The sequence below is a fragment of the Dryobates pubescens genome, chromosome 8 (assembly GCF_014839835.1).
Source record: "Dryobates pubescens isolate bDryPub1 chromosome 8, bDryPub1.pri, whole genome shotgun sequence".
Lineage (NCBI taxonomy): Eukaryota > Metazoa > Chordata > Aves > Piciformes > Picidae > Dryobates > Dryobates pubescens.
In genome coordinates, this window is record NC_071619.1 from 17,599,389 (window position 1) to 17,616,332 (window position 16,944).

Sequence of the window (16,944 nt, forward strand, 5' to 3'; positions counted from 1 at the left end):
AGGCCCATAGTTTGGGGTTTATCCAGCATCCTATGTTGGTCTGTAAAAGTGAGAGGGACCAAAGCTTCTATATAGCAAAGATTAAGGTATAGCTGGTGGGAATGTTTCCATCAGGGCAGCTTTCCATTGAAATGAAATGAATGGTGGCATGGGTGGACACTGACAAAAGTCTAGACCAGAAAACATTGCTACCATAAGATATTTCAGCTGATTTTACAGAAACATTTCTCCAAATTAAGACATTAAGAGCTGTTCAGCTCTTTCTAAAGCAAACAAAAAGGGGAAAAAATAAATTTCACACTCCACTCCTAAGCCTTAACATGTCACAGCAGCTAGGGCAAGCCCTGTGACAACTTTGAAATTTCCATTACTGAATGTTGTTAGCCTTAAATGTGCTGGTCCTGTGTTAGCCTTGGGATGCTTCTTGACTCATGCCTTCCAAGTCTAGGTATGGGATGGGTCAGACCTCCCAAGACTCTGTACAGTCTGCTGCTTTATTCAGCTTTACTGTAGGGTGTAGGACATGTATGGTGTGGAGTGTGGCTGTGTTGGTTGTTGGTTTGGGTTTGGTTTTTTTTAATAGACTTTTTTGAATGAAGGGAGGTGGAGGAGGGTTTGCTATGTTTCTAGTGTCCCATTTCACTGTTTTCCAGATTGGTAGGGATAGAAAGAGTGATTACTAATGAGCAAGTAGCTTTTTCTCTTGTACCAGAAATCATCAAGCCTCTATGGAGTTTTATGCTGAGAAATTACTTGGCTGCAATTTGCATGTGATGTCTGTGCAAGAGGCCAAAATGTTAGCAGGCAAGGGTGTGTGTGGGGAGAAGCAGTGGAAAAATTACAAGCTTTAGTCAGCAGGGTTGAATGCAGGGTTCCTCACAAGGGAAACCTCGTTTATTAAGCAACTTAATCTCTCACTGTGAGATCATATCCGAAAAACAGGTTGGGCCACGTCTGAGGGCGCTGCCCCATGGAATTTATAGATAAGGATGGTTTATAACTGTGTGTTCTCAGCACAGAGAGGCTAGTTGCATTCTGCAGCTTACAGAGGGAATAAGCTTCCTGAGGAGTACAGTTATTCCAGTTTACTTGTGGTAAGTTTACTGAAAAGAATTTTTGTTCATTCTTCTCCCTCCACTCCCTTTGAATCTCAGATTCTGTAACCACAAGGTGTGATAAGTGTGGTTTTCTTCATCAACAGACCCCAAGTGTCCCTACTGAGACTGCAATGGCGTGGTGGAAGGCTTGGGTAAGTAGGGGAAATACTGAAGTAAAACACCCTGCTTTTTTTGGCACCATAATAAGGTAACTGAGAAGTTGCATCAGGCACTGAGAATTTAATGTTTCCATTTAGAAGTTAGCAAGACCTATCTACTGGTTCTCTGACTACAAAATGGCATTCAGTACTTCAAAAATCTCAATTAAGGAAGGTGTTAACATGATTACCAGCTTTAAGAGGGAAAGCAGACTGCCTGGTCTTTCAGTTGAGAGTGGTGCAGTGGGGTATTTATGTGCCTGTGTACATGAGGAATTGGTGCTGGTTAGCAGCAAAGTTACACAGCTAAGGTCTGCAAGCTGTGGGCTCCTTATCCACTCTCTTCTTTTGTGGCAGTGAGTTCAGGGCACTGGCCTCTGGCCATTTTGATCCCTAGTTATGCTGTCAGACTATGGTCACAGAGGGAGATGTGGTCAAGCCACAGTATAATTTTCTTTAGTAGATTTTTAATATTGCAGTGACAATGTGGACTTGAATGTCTGCAAGGAGTCAGAAATTCTATGAATGTTCTCTTTTTAAACACTTGTGGGTTTGGGAATAATGTGGCAGGATGGGGTGATGCTCATGGGGTGTGCTAAGGCACCCTCCAGGGTACAGTTTCAGCCAGGAAGCAGGCAGCCCTGGCAATATACACAGATCTGGTGACATCCATGGCAGCTCTGCCATACTCACATCTGTTGAAGGTGAGGTGTACCCTCAGGCTTTACCTCCAGGTAACAATAAGCCAAACCTTGAAGAGAGATGCTGGTGGCATGCAGTGGAGGACTACCGGTAGAGAAATCTTTCCCAGACATGTGCCCAACCAAGCGCCACTCTCAGTAGTACACAGGCTTTCTTTGGACTGCTTTTGCCTTGTTTGTGGAAAGATTTGTCCAGGAATCTCCCTCAATTCTTCTTGTGAAGGGGGTTTCATGTTTCAGTAGCCTCTGCAAGGGGGGAGCCTGCACCAAGGCTCCAGTGCTGCTGTTCTTGCAGTTGAGACATTGACAGTCCTGGTGCTCATGGTTCAGTAGGGTCAAGGGGCCTCTGTTGCAACATGCCAGTGTAGGTACACAAGCAAGACAGGAAAGTTGTGTTGCAGTGCATTACACCACCTCAGCTGCAATATACCAAGGAGTAAGAAAACTCTTTACATGGACATGATTGGTTTTCAGATTCTTGGTCACAATTTTGAAACTGAGGAGTGAGAACTGGAGAAGAAGGAAAAAAAACCCAAAACAACAACAAACCCCCCATAAATCCAACCAAACAAAGGAAAAGTAAAAGAATTGACAAAACAACAACAAAAAACCCCACTCCAAACCCAACAAAACCAAACCAAATAAACCCCAAACACCTTGTGGGATGGGGAATACCAAGATAGCAAGATAATACCTGCTTCCTTCAGTATGCTTCCTGATCTCACAACATGATTTTCATATTTACATTTTTCCCCTCAGAAATTTTAAGATGGTAATCTTTCCTCCTTTCCCTCTGCCTTCCTGTTTCAGCTTTGGAAATTTAGTATACTGAAATGTTTTGGTTTTTTTTCCAAAGCCTTCTGCTAATCTTTTCCCCATCACCCTCAAAGATGGAAGTTTTTTGAGAACTTAGAGTGAGAAAACAAGGGGGAAAGCCCTTGACAGGCTCCAGCCATCTCTTACCTGCTGGTGTTGTAGTGGGTGGAGGCATGAGAAGAAGATGAAAGGGTGAAGGAAGGATGGTAAAAGATTGGTTTACTTTGAAAAACCCTTCATAAAAAAAAATGTAGTTCAAGAGCAAAGAGAATGAAAACAAACAAACAAACACTCTTTAAGAAACTTTACACTGGAAAAAAAGAGGGAAACAAACCCAACTAAAGCCAGGAAGTCCCTCTGTTCCCAAATTCCTGTTTTTCAATTAGGTTTCTGGTAGGGAAACTTTTAATCCCCTTTCCCTTCATTTGTAAGTAAAATTTTCAGAGCATCAGCTGTAAGGCACATTAATTCCACTGCTTTGATACAAATTATTAATATTCACATGACAGTTAGACTGATACCTTGAGCAGTTTCAGTTAGGTAATTCCCAGTTCATCTGGGAGACAAGACCAAACTGGCAGCGCTTCTCTGGAGACCTGATGTGATTGCACTTGTGCTTGAACAATCGTGTACACAGAGAAAGAGGTGTAGGAGTGAGTCATGAGTGTGCTACTTGGTCCACCCATTGTAAATATTTATTGGAATTAAAACCAAAAAAGACCACTGTTTACTTTGTTTCCACTGCCCCCAAATGAAAGCTCAGCTTTGTACTCCTTCTTTCACTGAGTCACCAGGCATGAGTCCAGGGTGTTTTCTTTCACACAGCGTGCAGCTAGAGAGGTTTGCTCATCTTCTTCAGAGCAAAGTCAGGTGGATAATGGTAACCCCCTTTCCAGGGCATTTGTGATGGTGCTGGCTGACTTCAGAGGACCAGAAAAGGAGCACCTGCCACAGTCCTACCAGATCAGCCAAACTTTTCCAGGCTGATGACAAGCGATTAAGAGTGGCATTGCTAAGGCTGCTCTTTCTGCAGTGACAGCTTAACCACAGCCTTAAACTTGCTGCTCCATAATCATTAGGATTGAAACCTGCATTTGTTATGAAGTTTCCTGTTGATACCATCTGCTTCATAGCTGCTTTTTCTGCAGGGATCAAGGTGTGGTAGCACAGGAGTCTGTCTCAGTGCTGGCTGTAAAGCAGAATTCTCCAGATCTTACTGGTTGAACATGCTGCCTCTCACAGGACTTCTCATTGCATTTCTGTTGCTTTCTACTGGTCCCAGAGCTTGGCTGGCAAAGGGGCCAGTATGCAAACATGTGCCAGCTATACCTACTGGTAAAGCACTTGAAAGGGACACCTGATTGGATTTTCCCACAGCCAGCCTGAGCATCTGTGCAGCACAATGTGGGCATGCTTCAGCTCTAGTGGTAGACTAGAACTGACATCTGCTGACAGATGCTCTTAAGCGCTTGGCCTCTCATTAAAAGCCAGGAATGCAGGTCCCAGAGGGAACTTCCACAAGATTTTACTTTCTTTTTTCTTTTTACCTGGCAAGGATCATTTGAAGGCTTAATCCTCTTAGGAAGCTTTTTTCACTGTGGAGGACTTGGGTGACCTAGAAGGACTCTAGAAGAGGAGTAGATCCCTCTTTCACACAGGAAATAAGAGCAGAAGGGATTTGCATCATAGCAGGAGGCTTCTGGGAAACACTTGGTAGTCCATGTTCTCTAAGACAGATAGGACAACCATAGTGATTCCTTCTGGTCTGTAAGCTGTAATTTGAAGGTACTTTTTATCTGACTTTGAAGCCACCCCCACTGGAAAATCCATCAGAACATATTAATATTAACAGCTCCATTCCTGCAAGTAAATTCATCATTGTCATTTCCCAGGGCAACTTAAATCTCTCTGCTGCTAACTACCTGTATACTCCCCTGTTGATAGAAGCTTATTGTTAGAGGTGAGTCAAGCCAGTGCCTTGACTAATAGCTTTTGTTGAATCGAAGCTCTTAAGCCTGGGTTCCGGTTGATGGCCCTGCTAACTTGTAGTGACTGGAATGACTCTCAGCGTGTCTTTCTGCCCTCGGACTCTGGCACTAGCAATGCCTTACGGGTCTGTCTGAAGCATTCCTGTGTAGCTGGCCCTTGGCTCAGTGGAGATCAAAACTGCATTCCAGACACATCTTTTCCTTCCAAATAGTTCCAAATCCTTTCAGTGGAGATGCTTCATTTTTGAAACTAGCTGTGCAGAAGTACAGCAGCAGCAGCAGAGTAAGGCTGCTACTTAGACAGATGATCTGTAAGAGCATGAGTATTCCATGAAATTGAAAAACTACTTTGAAAAACTACCCTGCACCAAATAACTGGGAAATGCAGTGTGACAGCATGCATGCTGTGAAGCATCGTGTTTGAGGAATGAATAGGAAAGTCTAGCCCACTCTGCTTTTTCTGCCAGACTGCCTGCACGAATGACTATTACAGCATTGTCAGTTGTGCTTTATCCTTCATACTTATTCCAGGAGCCAAAGATTGGTCCACAGAGGTAGAGGCAGGAAATTTATGTTCTCTTTGGAGTTCTGCTCTGCTGGGGAGATTTTGAACCAATCCCTTCACTTTTCTCTCCCTTCCCCATATGTAGGCAGTGAGTAATATTAATGTTCTTTCAAAATACTTTTTCTTCAGTTGTTAAAAGCAGTGGTGAAAAGTCCTGTATTTTTCTTCTTCTTTCAGAGTGAAGCAGAGGGTGTATCTGTGATAGGTGCTTCAAATTTTGACCCCACACCTGATGCTCAGACTCTGTACAAGGCCATGAAAGGGCTTGGTGAGTTGACTCCAAGCACATGAGTAAATTCAGTTCTGCTTATGGTTTCCAACTTTGCAATTATTTCTTAAGAAAATTGCAGCCAGATATATAACCTTCTTTGTCTTTTTTCTCTTCTCTTCTCTTCTCTTCTCTTCTCTTCTCTTCTCTTCTCTTCTCTTCTCTTCTCTTCTCTTCTCTTCTCTTCTCTTCTCTTCTCTTCTCTTCTCTTCTCTTCTCTTCTCTTCTCTTCTCTTCTCTTCTCTTCTCTTCTCTTCTCTTCTCTTCTCTTCTCTTCTCTTCAACTTTCTTTTTTTCCTTTTTTTCTCTTTTTCTCTTTTCCTCTCCCCTCTCCTCTCACCTCTCTCTTTTCCCCATGTGAAACATTAAAATTTGAGTTGCCTCTGTACATGTTTAAACTTTGGGTTCAAGGCAATGAGCTAGAGAAGGTGATCTGAATATTTGAATTGGGGTGCTGGACAGGTCTCAACTAATTTCTGTGCACTGTGTTTATGGCTTATTGTTGCTTTCCACAGGGACTGACGAACAAGCTATAATTGATGTCCTAACCAAGAGGACCAATATGCAGCGTCAACAGATTGCCAAATCCTTCAAAGCACAGTTTGGAAAGGTTCTTCCTATACAAAGCCATTTTCAGTCACTGTTTCTCCGCATGCAGGATGTAGTAAATCATGGAATCATTGGTTGGAAGGAACCTTAAAGATCATCTAGGGACAGCCCCCTTGTCATGGGCAGGGAGACCTTCCACTGGAATGGTTGTATAGTTCTTCCTGCATGCATGATGCAAACGATAAGCATGTCTTCTGCAAATAAGTAGATTATAACTTGTAAGGTCTGATGTGAACATGTGGAATTGTGGTTTTTTTTCCCTGGGAAAACTGTTTCTCCTCCAATTATTGTAATTTATTTTGTAAAATGCATTTTGACCAGATTTGGGTTTTTAAAATCTATTTTAAGTTACAGTGCATCTTCTTAGTGGTTTTGAAGCAGTAACAAAAATTGCCACCTAAGTGGTATTTTGAGTAAAATATTGCTCTGGGACCATTTAAAATGCCAAGGAAAATTCAAATAGTTGGTTGGGGTGGTTTTTGTTGGGTTTGGTTTGTTGTTTGTTTTTGAGGTGGGGGGGATTTTTTTTTTATGGGGTTTTGGTGTTTGGGTTTTGTTTTGTTTTTAATTCTTACAGTGAAAACTTTGACAACCATGTTTTCCTGTGGCTATCTTTCTGTTTTGATACAATCTTATTTTTATTGGGAATGTTTTCCACCACAAATCTGGCAGCAGCCCTACTCTGGAGTCTACAGTGACCCTTGCTGGAAAGGAGACTGCCATGCAAGTGCCTTAGAAAGGGAAGCAAATGCAGGGGTGGCCAAATATTGGATAATAAATAGAGTGTTTGCATCCCACTGAAGCAGAGGGAGTCATACCCTCAAAATCCTGCATAATAGTAAAAGGAAAGTTTGAATTCTATTATCAAAGAGATTACATGACCGATTCTGCAAATGTCCTGAGTGCATCTTTTTGTGCAGGCATTGAGAATCATCTCTATCTGAAGCTATAGGATTGCTCGCTGAGTAAAGCAGGGTGGCAGAAGATTCTAATCTTCCTGACTCTTGTGCAGAATTATTTAGTACCCAGGAGAAGCTTGAGTACTGGGACAACAGGGAACATGGAATGACCTAGACAAATCCCATTTTGAAGCTGGGTTCCTTTTACAGTCCCTGAATCTTTTCTAATAATCTATCAACACGATGCTGTCATTCAGCTTCATTGCTGTAGGTCATGGGGATGGAAACAGTACCAGGCAGTAAAAACATCATGTAAGGCTTTTTATCTAACTGTGTGATGCATATTTAACAGGATCTGATTGAAAGCCTGAAGTCAGAACTGAGTGGTAACTTTGAGAGGCTGATTGTAGCTCTCATGTACTCCCCATTCAAGTACGATGCCAAGGAGCTCTATGATGCCATGAAGGTAACTGAATTGTGTGCTGCTAGTCAAGTGGTAGCACAGACACAGTGCTGATTTTCTGTAATTTATTGCTCAATAACACTTGCTTGTTAATGCAAGTGGTAATACTGGGTTATTAGATGATTAAGTTTGTTATTTGCAACAACATTTGAGAAATAGTTAATTACACTATTAATGCATATTCTGGATGAAAAACCTACTTTAATATTTAGAGCTCTCACATTTGTCTCATGCAGCCTGGGGAAGGCAACGGCAGAATTCAATTCTGTTTTGGTGAGGAATGAATATCCACAGATTATGCAGTTTTGTAAAGCATCTTTTTGCTGCTTTCTGCTCTCTACTGAATGGATTGCAATGACACAAAGCTACAGCCCTGACATTCCCCCCTCCCAAGATGTGAAACCTTTAAGAAATCAAGGAGTCATGTGTTAGCTGGGGTTGGGTAGAGTCCTACCTATTGATGCAGTTGGTTGTTTTTTCAAGTTCAGATGCAGAGAGGTCTATTAAAATGATACAAAGATGGACTGACCATCAAGCACTGGTCTCCCTGTATCCCTTTAAATTGGCTGTCATCAAAGATTCAAATCCAGAAATGCATTGCAGCAGTGCAGGTTTACATGAAATCATTCTTTATGAACTGGGCACCTCAGTAAAACAAACCTTGTTCAGCCCTAACATGCTTTGTGTCTCCAGCTTTCATCATGACAGTTTCTCACAGCTCAGCACAACAGCCTAACATGCAGCTGCCACCTGACTCCCCAGTTAACCACGCTTCTCCAGCAATAAATTGTACTCTATTACTATAAGCCTTTATCCACCTTTATTTCTCCACTATGTTTTCTACTACAGGGTGTGGGAACGAGTGAAGATGTCATTATAGAGATCCTGGCATCCCGGACAAAAGCACAGATCAAAGAGATAATCAAGGCGTACAAAGAAGGTGAAGTGCCTGTGACTCTGCTTTGTGGGGATAGAGTAATATGTGGCTGCTCGATTGCACAGTAGGAATGGTATTGCCAGCTAACACTGCCAGCAGGAAAATGTCTGGTTCTTTTTTGAAAAAGCAAGAAGTTGCAACCTAACTCTGTTTTCAGCCTGGCAAACATAACATGGCTATGCTGAGAGAGTCTGAAAATCACTTTCTAGGTCTTCATACCGCTACAGGAATAGGTCAGCAAATCACAAATTTGGTTCAGCTTGGCCACACAGGCTACTGTCAGAACACAAACAAAAGCAGAGTTACGTACTTGGCTTTTTTTCTCCATTAAACACACCCTAGATGTGAATTTATCAAATATCTATTTGTAAATATCCAATCTATCTTTGGACCTTTTAACTTCATCTCTAATATTAGCTCTGTGTTTATGCCATGGATGTCAATGGATCTAGTGACTCAGACGCAAATACCAACCTGGGGATCACTGAGGGAATGAACTGATCTCAGCTCTATTTCCCCCCCTCCTAGTGACCTTCTGGACTAGTGTCAGACAGTTGTGTACTTGGCTGACTGATAATATCCTGACCCTATCACTCATATAACAAGTCCTTCCCTTGTCTTTGTCTTTCTGTTGAATAGAATATGGTTCTGATCTGGAAAGAGACATCAAATCAGAAACAAGTGGCTACTTGGAACAGATTCTGGTTTGTCTTCTTCAGGTAATGCTAGAGGAGAGCAGTGTGGATATGAAGACTATCATGGTTTTCTCTTCCTTTTTGGAGAAGACATGCAATAGAAGGGGCAATACAGTCATGATCCCCAGATAAAATGCAAAGACAAACATCACTTGGACTGCATCTGTGTTTCAGCTTTAATATGATGAAATAAGAGAGCTGGGAACTTACAGTCAGCTCTGCTGCAGGGACATGTATCACTTACCTAGGATTAAAGCCATTGCAATCTACAAGGCTCTTAGAACACAAAGCCTCTCAACTATGATTCACCACTCCTCCAGGGGCTGTCCTCAATTCTGAGTGCATTTATCCTATTACCTTTTCTCATTTTTCCTGCCTAGTAACAGAATAATTTAGCAATTTTTTTACTCCACTGCATATGACTGGTTTCAGTGCCTCTCAGTGAAGGTGTTTGTGCTGTGTGAAATATTAATGCTTGAGTACTCTGCAGAAACAGCTGAGAAGGAAAGTTGACCTTTAACCTGAAGATCTTTGCCACTGTGATCCTTGTTTCTGTTTCTTCTCATAGGGTGAAAGGGACAATGCCACTCTCTATGTGGATACAGCACTGGCTCGCCAGGATGCAGAGGTACTCTCAAATGCCTGTGAACACAGATATGCCTGCATCCCACCTGTCTTCAACTTCAGAATTCTAGAGTTGGCAGCAAAAACTTGGTCAGCAGAAGGCTGGAGGCATAGTAATTTTGGGGAGGGATGATCTTCAAGCAGAAGAAATTTCTTTAACTTTACCTGTACTGCTGACCCTTGCTGTCCCAAAGACAAAAGCTAGACTTGGTTTTGATACATGAAAGTATATGGGTATGGTGGAGTGGGACAGCAAAGAATAGGGAAGAAACCTCAAGAGTGTTGCTGGATGCTCCAGCTGCTGCAGGAGGAATAGAAAGGATGGAGACAGTGGCTGCTCCATTTTGCCTAGAAGACACTGTGAAGGGTTTTCATAATGAACCATTCTAGGAGAGTCTAGTTCTGGTCACTAGTGGGGAACACAGTTGCTAGTTAAATTTTACATTACTTCAAACCCTTTTACCCTAGCAGTGTCTTAAGCCAAGCTCTATTCCTTTATTAGCTGCACACACAGAACCTCTCTCTTACAATTCTGTGTTAATTTACAGGCTCTCTATGCTGCTGGGGAGAAGATAAAGGGCACTGATGAAGTACAGTTCATCACCATCTTGTGCAAAAGGAGTGCCACACACTTGCTGAAAGGTAAGGAGAAGCCCATGCTCCCAAACCTCTAAAATGAGCCTAAAACAAGAGGCAGGGCTATAGGTGAGGGAGGTGGGTGGTCAGAAATAAGTGTTTTAATTCTTGGTCATGCAATGGCAAAAAGCTGCCAGCAGAGTTCATGAAAATTTATGACATCTTAGTGCTGCTGAAAATTGAGTGGCTTATCTAAAAGTCCCTATAAAATAGTGATGGCTGGATGGGATAGGTGTTTTCATGAACCCAGAGAGAGAGTGCCTTTCTAACCAGTTACGAGCAAGTAGTGGACAGACCCATGACCCCTTTGGATGTGGGTTCCATTGGGGAAAAAAATTACCCATAAAGTAGGTGAATATTCAGCGCCAGAGAATCATGGAGTGTGCCCTGCATTTCTGTCCCAGATTCTTCCGAGGGCATCAGAGACTGCTGGGAGGGAAGATACTAACCCAGATCCAGCATAGGGAACTCTCAGCTCCCTGCTACCCTGTTCAGTCAAGAGCTGGTTTTGTAATCTCAAGACATTTGAGGCAATTCAAGTCTCTGACTAGCAGATTTTATGCCAGCTGAATCTAAGCATATCAAGTAGTATGTAAATCAGCTGGACCCAAACTGATAACTGGTGATAAATTAGGTAAGCCTAAGGTTTTTCAAGATGAGGTCTTTTCAGGCCCTTGAGGACAGCTTCCCCTTGTGGCTCAAATTAATCTCCCAGCATCACTGAAGCAAACAAACAAAACAGTGTTCTCTAGTCTTTGGCTGTGTCTCTCTTTAAGAACTGGATTTCAACTAGCTGTTGTCAGGATGCAACCAATCTTTGGTATCACCAACACTGTGCTGTAGCAGCCTGTGACTACTCGTCTTTAAAACCTGATTGTTGCCGTTGGGGGTTTGGGCTGTGTTGTTTTTCTCTGTGTGTGTATTTTCATTTGTTTGGGTTTGTTGGGTTTTGGGGGTTGGTTTGTTTGTTTTGTTTTGAGTAATATGGAGAACAGGTCTTAGGCCTGAATTATGAAGATTGTATGCATCTGTTTATCCTGTGGTATTGTTATTCTCTGAAGTATATGGGTGTTAATGTTTAGGTATGTGATCTTGAAGGCTGAGGAAACTTCTTTAAAATGTCCATTGCATTACATAGCAGTTTTCCTTCTTTATAAGTCTGAAAGCAAGGAACCAAATCTGAGATCTGTAATTCTATACCTCAGGATATACAGAGTGTGTAAGGTTAACAACAGCCCTGTTGCTGAGCTTCTGTTAATGTGATAGTTCAGATATTTTGGAATCTACACCTGTGTAGATTTGTTTTGTTTTGTTTTTAATTATAGTTGAAATAATAAGTTTTCCTGAACTGATGCTGTCATTTAAATGTCCAAGGGCCATAAGTAGCATAATCCTACATTTAATTTAAGTTTATTTTGGCTTCTGAAACTAGGGTCATCAAAAAGCATGAGACCAAGCATGAGGTCATTTCTGTGGTTAAAGACAGCAATGAAGGGTCAGATTTCAAATTAATATGAGATGATTGAACTTGCTTTTCCAAATGAAGGCAGAGAATTAAAACCTGTGGATGGGCTGGGGTTTTGTGAACATTGCAGCCTGTTTTTGTAGATGAATTCTGGGCTTGACCAAAGCCTTCTAAAGTTGTTGTAAATTTGTCTATCGCTTTAGCAGGATCTCAGTTTCCGAGTTGCCACCAAATAATACTTATTAATACTGGGCACAAAATGCTTGAGCAATTGCTTGGTCAAAAATTGAGGTATTTTATGTTTCAAACAGTGTTTGAAGAGTACCAGAAACTGGCTGGTAAGAGTATAGAAGACTCTATCAAGAGTGAAACTAATGGTTCACTTGAAGATGCCATGCTGGCTATTGGTAAGAGTGGCTGTGTTTTCTTCCCTCCTCCCCCCCTTTTTTTGTTTTTGAGTCTGCTGCCTTTTCTCCTTCAGCAGTTGACTATTATGAGATGGGTCTGCTTTATAAAGCTATCTGGTAGTAACTAAAGGGTACTTCTCAGCTAAGATAAACTCAGATCCCAATGGACCACATGTTGAGTCTCTGTTACTGGCTGCCCAGGACTGGAAATACCATTAATTCTTACAGAACTTTTTTGTATGCCTAGTGAAATGCACCAGAAACATCCGTTGCTACTTTGCAGAGAGACTGTACCATGCTTTAAAGGTAAGAATCTTCATTTTATCTTACTTCTTTCCATACTGAACTTCATTTGCAACCTGGCTTCAACCAGCTCAAATTAGAAAAGCTGGTAAAATCCAGCAAGTTCAGTTCTATTGTTGCAAGCAATAGCAGAATCCTTTCAAACAGTAGAAAAGGGTAGAAAAGTACCTTTGAGCTTGAGTTATCAAAGAAGTCTGGCTTTTCTGACTTGGGAGTCTGCAAGGAATCTAGTCCCACCTTCAGCAACATGGGCAGTACTTCTGGAAGGGGCTTTTGTAGGAGGTGGATCATGGTGGAGTTTTGCCTGTGATGCTAAGATAATGGACTGGATAATGATATTTTCTTTTTAGGAAGCAATTCTCTCTATGGCAATATAAAATAAAAGAGTTCCAAATGGAAACACATAAGGCATCTGCAGGTTGTGCCCCTGTAACTCTTAACCAATAAGTAAAAGTTGTCAGCTCCTTCAATTTTGCAGAAAGATGAGATAACTGATGATTTTTTTACTAACAATATGATCTTAATTTTCCCATGAATAATTAAACAGTATTGGTTGAAATCAAGTGATGCATGGGTCATGATGTAGAAGGGCAATATATATTCAGTATCTACTTCCAACTCTGCAGCACGTTTGCTGTGTTTGGCATGTGCATCGACTTCTAGCACGCTTCCATGGTGGGCTTGTGGTAGTGGTTGCTGGAATAGGAGTAGGGGTTTAGCCTCCATAAAGAAGCAGATGAGCTGCAGAATGTGTGCTAAACAATGTTTGAAAGCTAACTCCTCTGGTCCTGGACCCGTTTGCAACAGCTTATCCCTTGAGTACTCATCAACACCACAGACTGATAGATCTGTCTTTTCAGGGTGCTGGCACCAGTGATGGGACACTTATAAGGGTGATTGTTTCTCGAAGTGAAGTTGACTTAAATCTTATAAAACCTGAATTCAAGCGTATTGCAGGAAAGACTCTCTCCAGTATGATTATGGTAAGCAGCATCTTTATACAATGGTTCTTGGCCATCACATCTATTTCTAACCTGTCCAGCACTGTGGGATGCTTCCATGCTTGATCTCATTAAAAATGTCATGTCCACTAAAGTCTTAGTTCTCCTACATTAGGCCTATTAATAGTCATCTCCTTGAGAGACATACATGTCCGAAAGGTGAATTGGATTGTATACTCTGTGACTTGGGCAAAGCCAAACCTGAGGAGAGACTGCTCCAGAACTTTCATAGACTAGATTCCTTATTCATGCACTTCATGATCTCCTAGATTAATCTAGATTAATTTAATCCTCCCTGCTACACCTTTCCCACCCTGCTGTTGCATTTTCTCTTTTCTCTCTGCTGTCCTTAACTGTCTCAAGGCAGTCAAAATTATACTGGATTTTTTGGGGTTATTTTTTGTTTCATTTAGGGTTTGTTGGTCGGTTTGGGTTTTTTTTCCAGCTGATTGGTCCCAGATGAAGACCTAGTCTATACTGTGGTGGAATAGGCTTGGATAAAGTTCAGTTCCTATTGTATTGTAGCTTTCGAGGTTTGAATCTCATATTTGCATGAATGGCCCTCCCTTGTGGGGGCTGATATGCTGGGTTTTACTATTTGTCCTAAAGACTCTGGAACATTCCTCTCCCTTAGTGCAAATGGCACAGAAGCCCTGTCCTTAGCAATCCTCATGGGAAGTCTGTTCTTGTGATGAAGGCCCTTTCTTCTAATTGACAGTGTCAGTGTCTGTCATGTTGATTAATGATCAGTCTTCCAGGATCAGTATGGAATATTCATTCCTTCTAAGAAGTGGAGCTGCCTTTACACCTGACATCACAAAAATTCAAAGGGAGAACATTTTTTTTAATCTAGTGATATTTTCTGTAGTGCTTCTCTAGACCAAAACGATCCTATTTGTGGCTTTTAAAAAAACAAGTCATGTGTCAGGGCCATTTCCCCTTCTGTAGGGGAGACACACTACACACATTCCTAGGAACATAACTTCCGAACACAACAGGCTTTGGTGCTTCCATTTGTGCTGACTCTGTCTGTGCTCTTCTGTGGAGCAGAGCCCTGATCAGCTGCTCACCTAGATTCCAAAGAAAAGTACGGGACTTGATAAATGTTATTTCAGGTGGCAGCTAAAAGCCTCATTTCTCAGTTCACTTTTGATAGTGTTTCAGCTGGCAGTAACTCTGCTGAAGTCTGGCTTGCTTTCTCCAAAGTCCTTTTCCTGTGCAGGCATACTCCATGGACTGACAAAGTCAGCATTCACAGCGTGGAGAGGAACTTCCACATTCAACTTTTTTTGTATTTTCCTCCTGTCAGGATGACACCAGTGGTGATTACAAGACAGCCTTGCTGAATCTCTGTGGCAGTGACTGACAAAATCTAGGAGGAAGCCGCTGCTTTGGATGTAGCAAGAAAATCAATAGCGAACAAGGGGCTGAAAACATGTATGTAGAAAATCTTTCTGTTGATCCAAGAGGGGACGAAAAGAAAATCAAATTAATAGTGAAGATTTCCAAAGCTCTCTGAAGGAAGTGGCTGCACATGAAAAGCTATTCCTTCCCCAACAGTTTTTCAAACACTAATAGGAGCATTTCTTTTTTGTTTCCATTTTGTTCTGTGCAATTCCCCTTCTCTTTAACACTTGGATGTGAAATTAAAGGCTCTTTAAACCCGCTGTCAGTGTTTCATAAGTCTGAACAACCCTACAAATCTTGGGCCATCCTGAAGCCTTACTAACTTATTTAGGACAAGCTCGTATGGCATGGACCATTTGATACTAATAGGGTGGGTCTGGAAGGAGTCCCAGATATTAATGAAGCTTTAAGACACAGTCAGAGAGGAGAATTCAGTTCCAGGGCAGCTTGTTTATTAGTGTTTTCTACACCGCTTTAGTGGGGGCTCCCCAAGGAGCAGGGAATGGAAGACCCAAACTGGCTGTAAAAATGTGAATGTTTGAAAGTTGTGTGCCCGATTTCCTTCTTTCTTGTGTGAGTGTCTGTGGGGGAGACTGGGAATTTCAGGGTGTGTTATCAATGTCAGACTGTGGGGAAATCAAAACTGGGGCAGATGATTTCTTTTTGGTGATCTGTTCTTGGAAGCAGACCTGTTTCTGCTCCTAGTTTCACAATAACTTCACAGAAGTCAGTGGACTCCATTGGAAGTTTCTCCCATCCCCATGACTGGACTCACCTCTTGCTGAATGAAGCCCCAGATTTGGACAGTGATACAGAGACACCAGGACGAAGTGTTTTGAGGATCTTGGGTCTGCCTTGACTAATGATTCTCCACACCTAAAGCAACTGATTTAAATGGGTAACTACCAAAAGCCATTGCATTTTGAGAAGGAGTTTTTATGATCAAGTGGAACAATTTTCTGGCAGAGCAGTTATTCTGCCCTTGCACGGCTGAAAAGAACAGGTACCAGTGAGTGAGAATGGTGAGTTCAAAAAGTCTTAAGGAACCCAAGACCAGGATATCGGCATTCCTCAGGTGAACACGAAGAGTTCTGATTCTGTTAATACTTGTGTTTTCGGTGATATCTCAATTTCTCCCCTGAACTAAAATGAGTTGGAAGCACATCTCTAGACTGAGCATCAAGGAGAGGTTCTTCACTCACTTTTGGGGGAATGTGTGCCAGCTAGAGGCATCAAAGCACAAGAATCGCGTGTCCCTTCTGCTGGTCAGAGGAAAGCTGCTGTTCTTACTGACTGATGAGCAGCTCTCCCCGATTTCTCTTAAAGGAAAGCTCAGTCACTGATTTCTAGCGAGGGCCGTGCGAGCCCCGGCGATGGGACGGGTGCTGCCGAGCAACTCCGTGCTTACACCCCCACCTTGTGGGTGATAGCCGGTGTGCAGCCCGGCCGAAGGGGCTGCGGCAGCCACTCGCACATGGACCCGCACAGGACCCCAGGGCCTGGCTGCCGAAGAGGGCAGGTGAGTGAGCGCCGCGAGCACCCCCCACGTCCCCGAGCAGTGCCCAAACTCCTCGGTCACAGGGCAGGGCTCCAGAGGGAGAGGTGCAGAGCAAACAAAGGGTAGTGAGGTTTGCTCCCCTTCAACCCACACACGCCTTCCCTTCCAGCTCTTTTTAAAACTGTAAAGAAGGGGTGCGTTTGATAACAGCTGTGCCCTTTGTGCCTCCGCTTTAGGGACTCTCCCCTTGCAGCCCCTTAGCTCTGGCATGGCTGAGAGCCTCTGCAGAAATGCTCTCCTCTCATCTCCCTGTGATGAGGTTTTAGAGAAAATGTGAGCCATTCCCACCATGTTTGGGTTGTTATTTTGGAAAGGCCAAATGGGAATTTGTAATTGCCTAAGCAGGG

At 42.5% G+C, this 16,944-nt stretch overlaps 1 protein-coding gene across 1 annotated transcript; it reads left to right on the forward strand.

Moving 5' to 3' along the window:
* Nucleotides 1–980: 980 nt before the first annotated feature.
* On the forward strand, nucleotides 981–15,060 carry ANXA8L1 (annexin A8 like 1). Its single transcript, XM_009897700.2, has 13 exons — nucleotides 981–1,094; nucleotides 1,202–1,249; nucleotides 5,503–5,593; nucleotides 6,109–6,203; nucleotides 7,454–7,567; nucleotides 8,414–8,504; nucleotides 9,141–9,220; nucleotides 9,765–9,824; nucleotides 10,369–10,462; nucleotides 12,233–12,328; nucleotides 12,576–12,634; nucleotides 13,492–13,614; nucleotides 14,942–15,060. Exons 2-13 carry the CDS (start codon nucleotides 1,229–1,231, stop codon nucleotides 14,996–14,998), a joined length of 981 nt encoding a protein of 326 aa, XP_009896002.1. The 5' UTR covers nucleotides 981–1,094; nucleotides 1,202–1,228; the 3' UTR covers nucleotides 14,999–15,060.
* The last annotated feature ends 1,884 nt before the right edge of the window (nucleotides 15,061–16,944 follow it).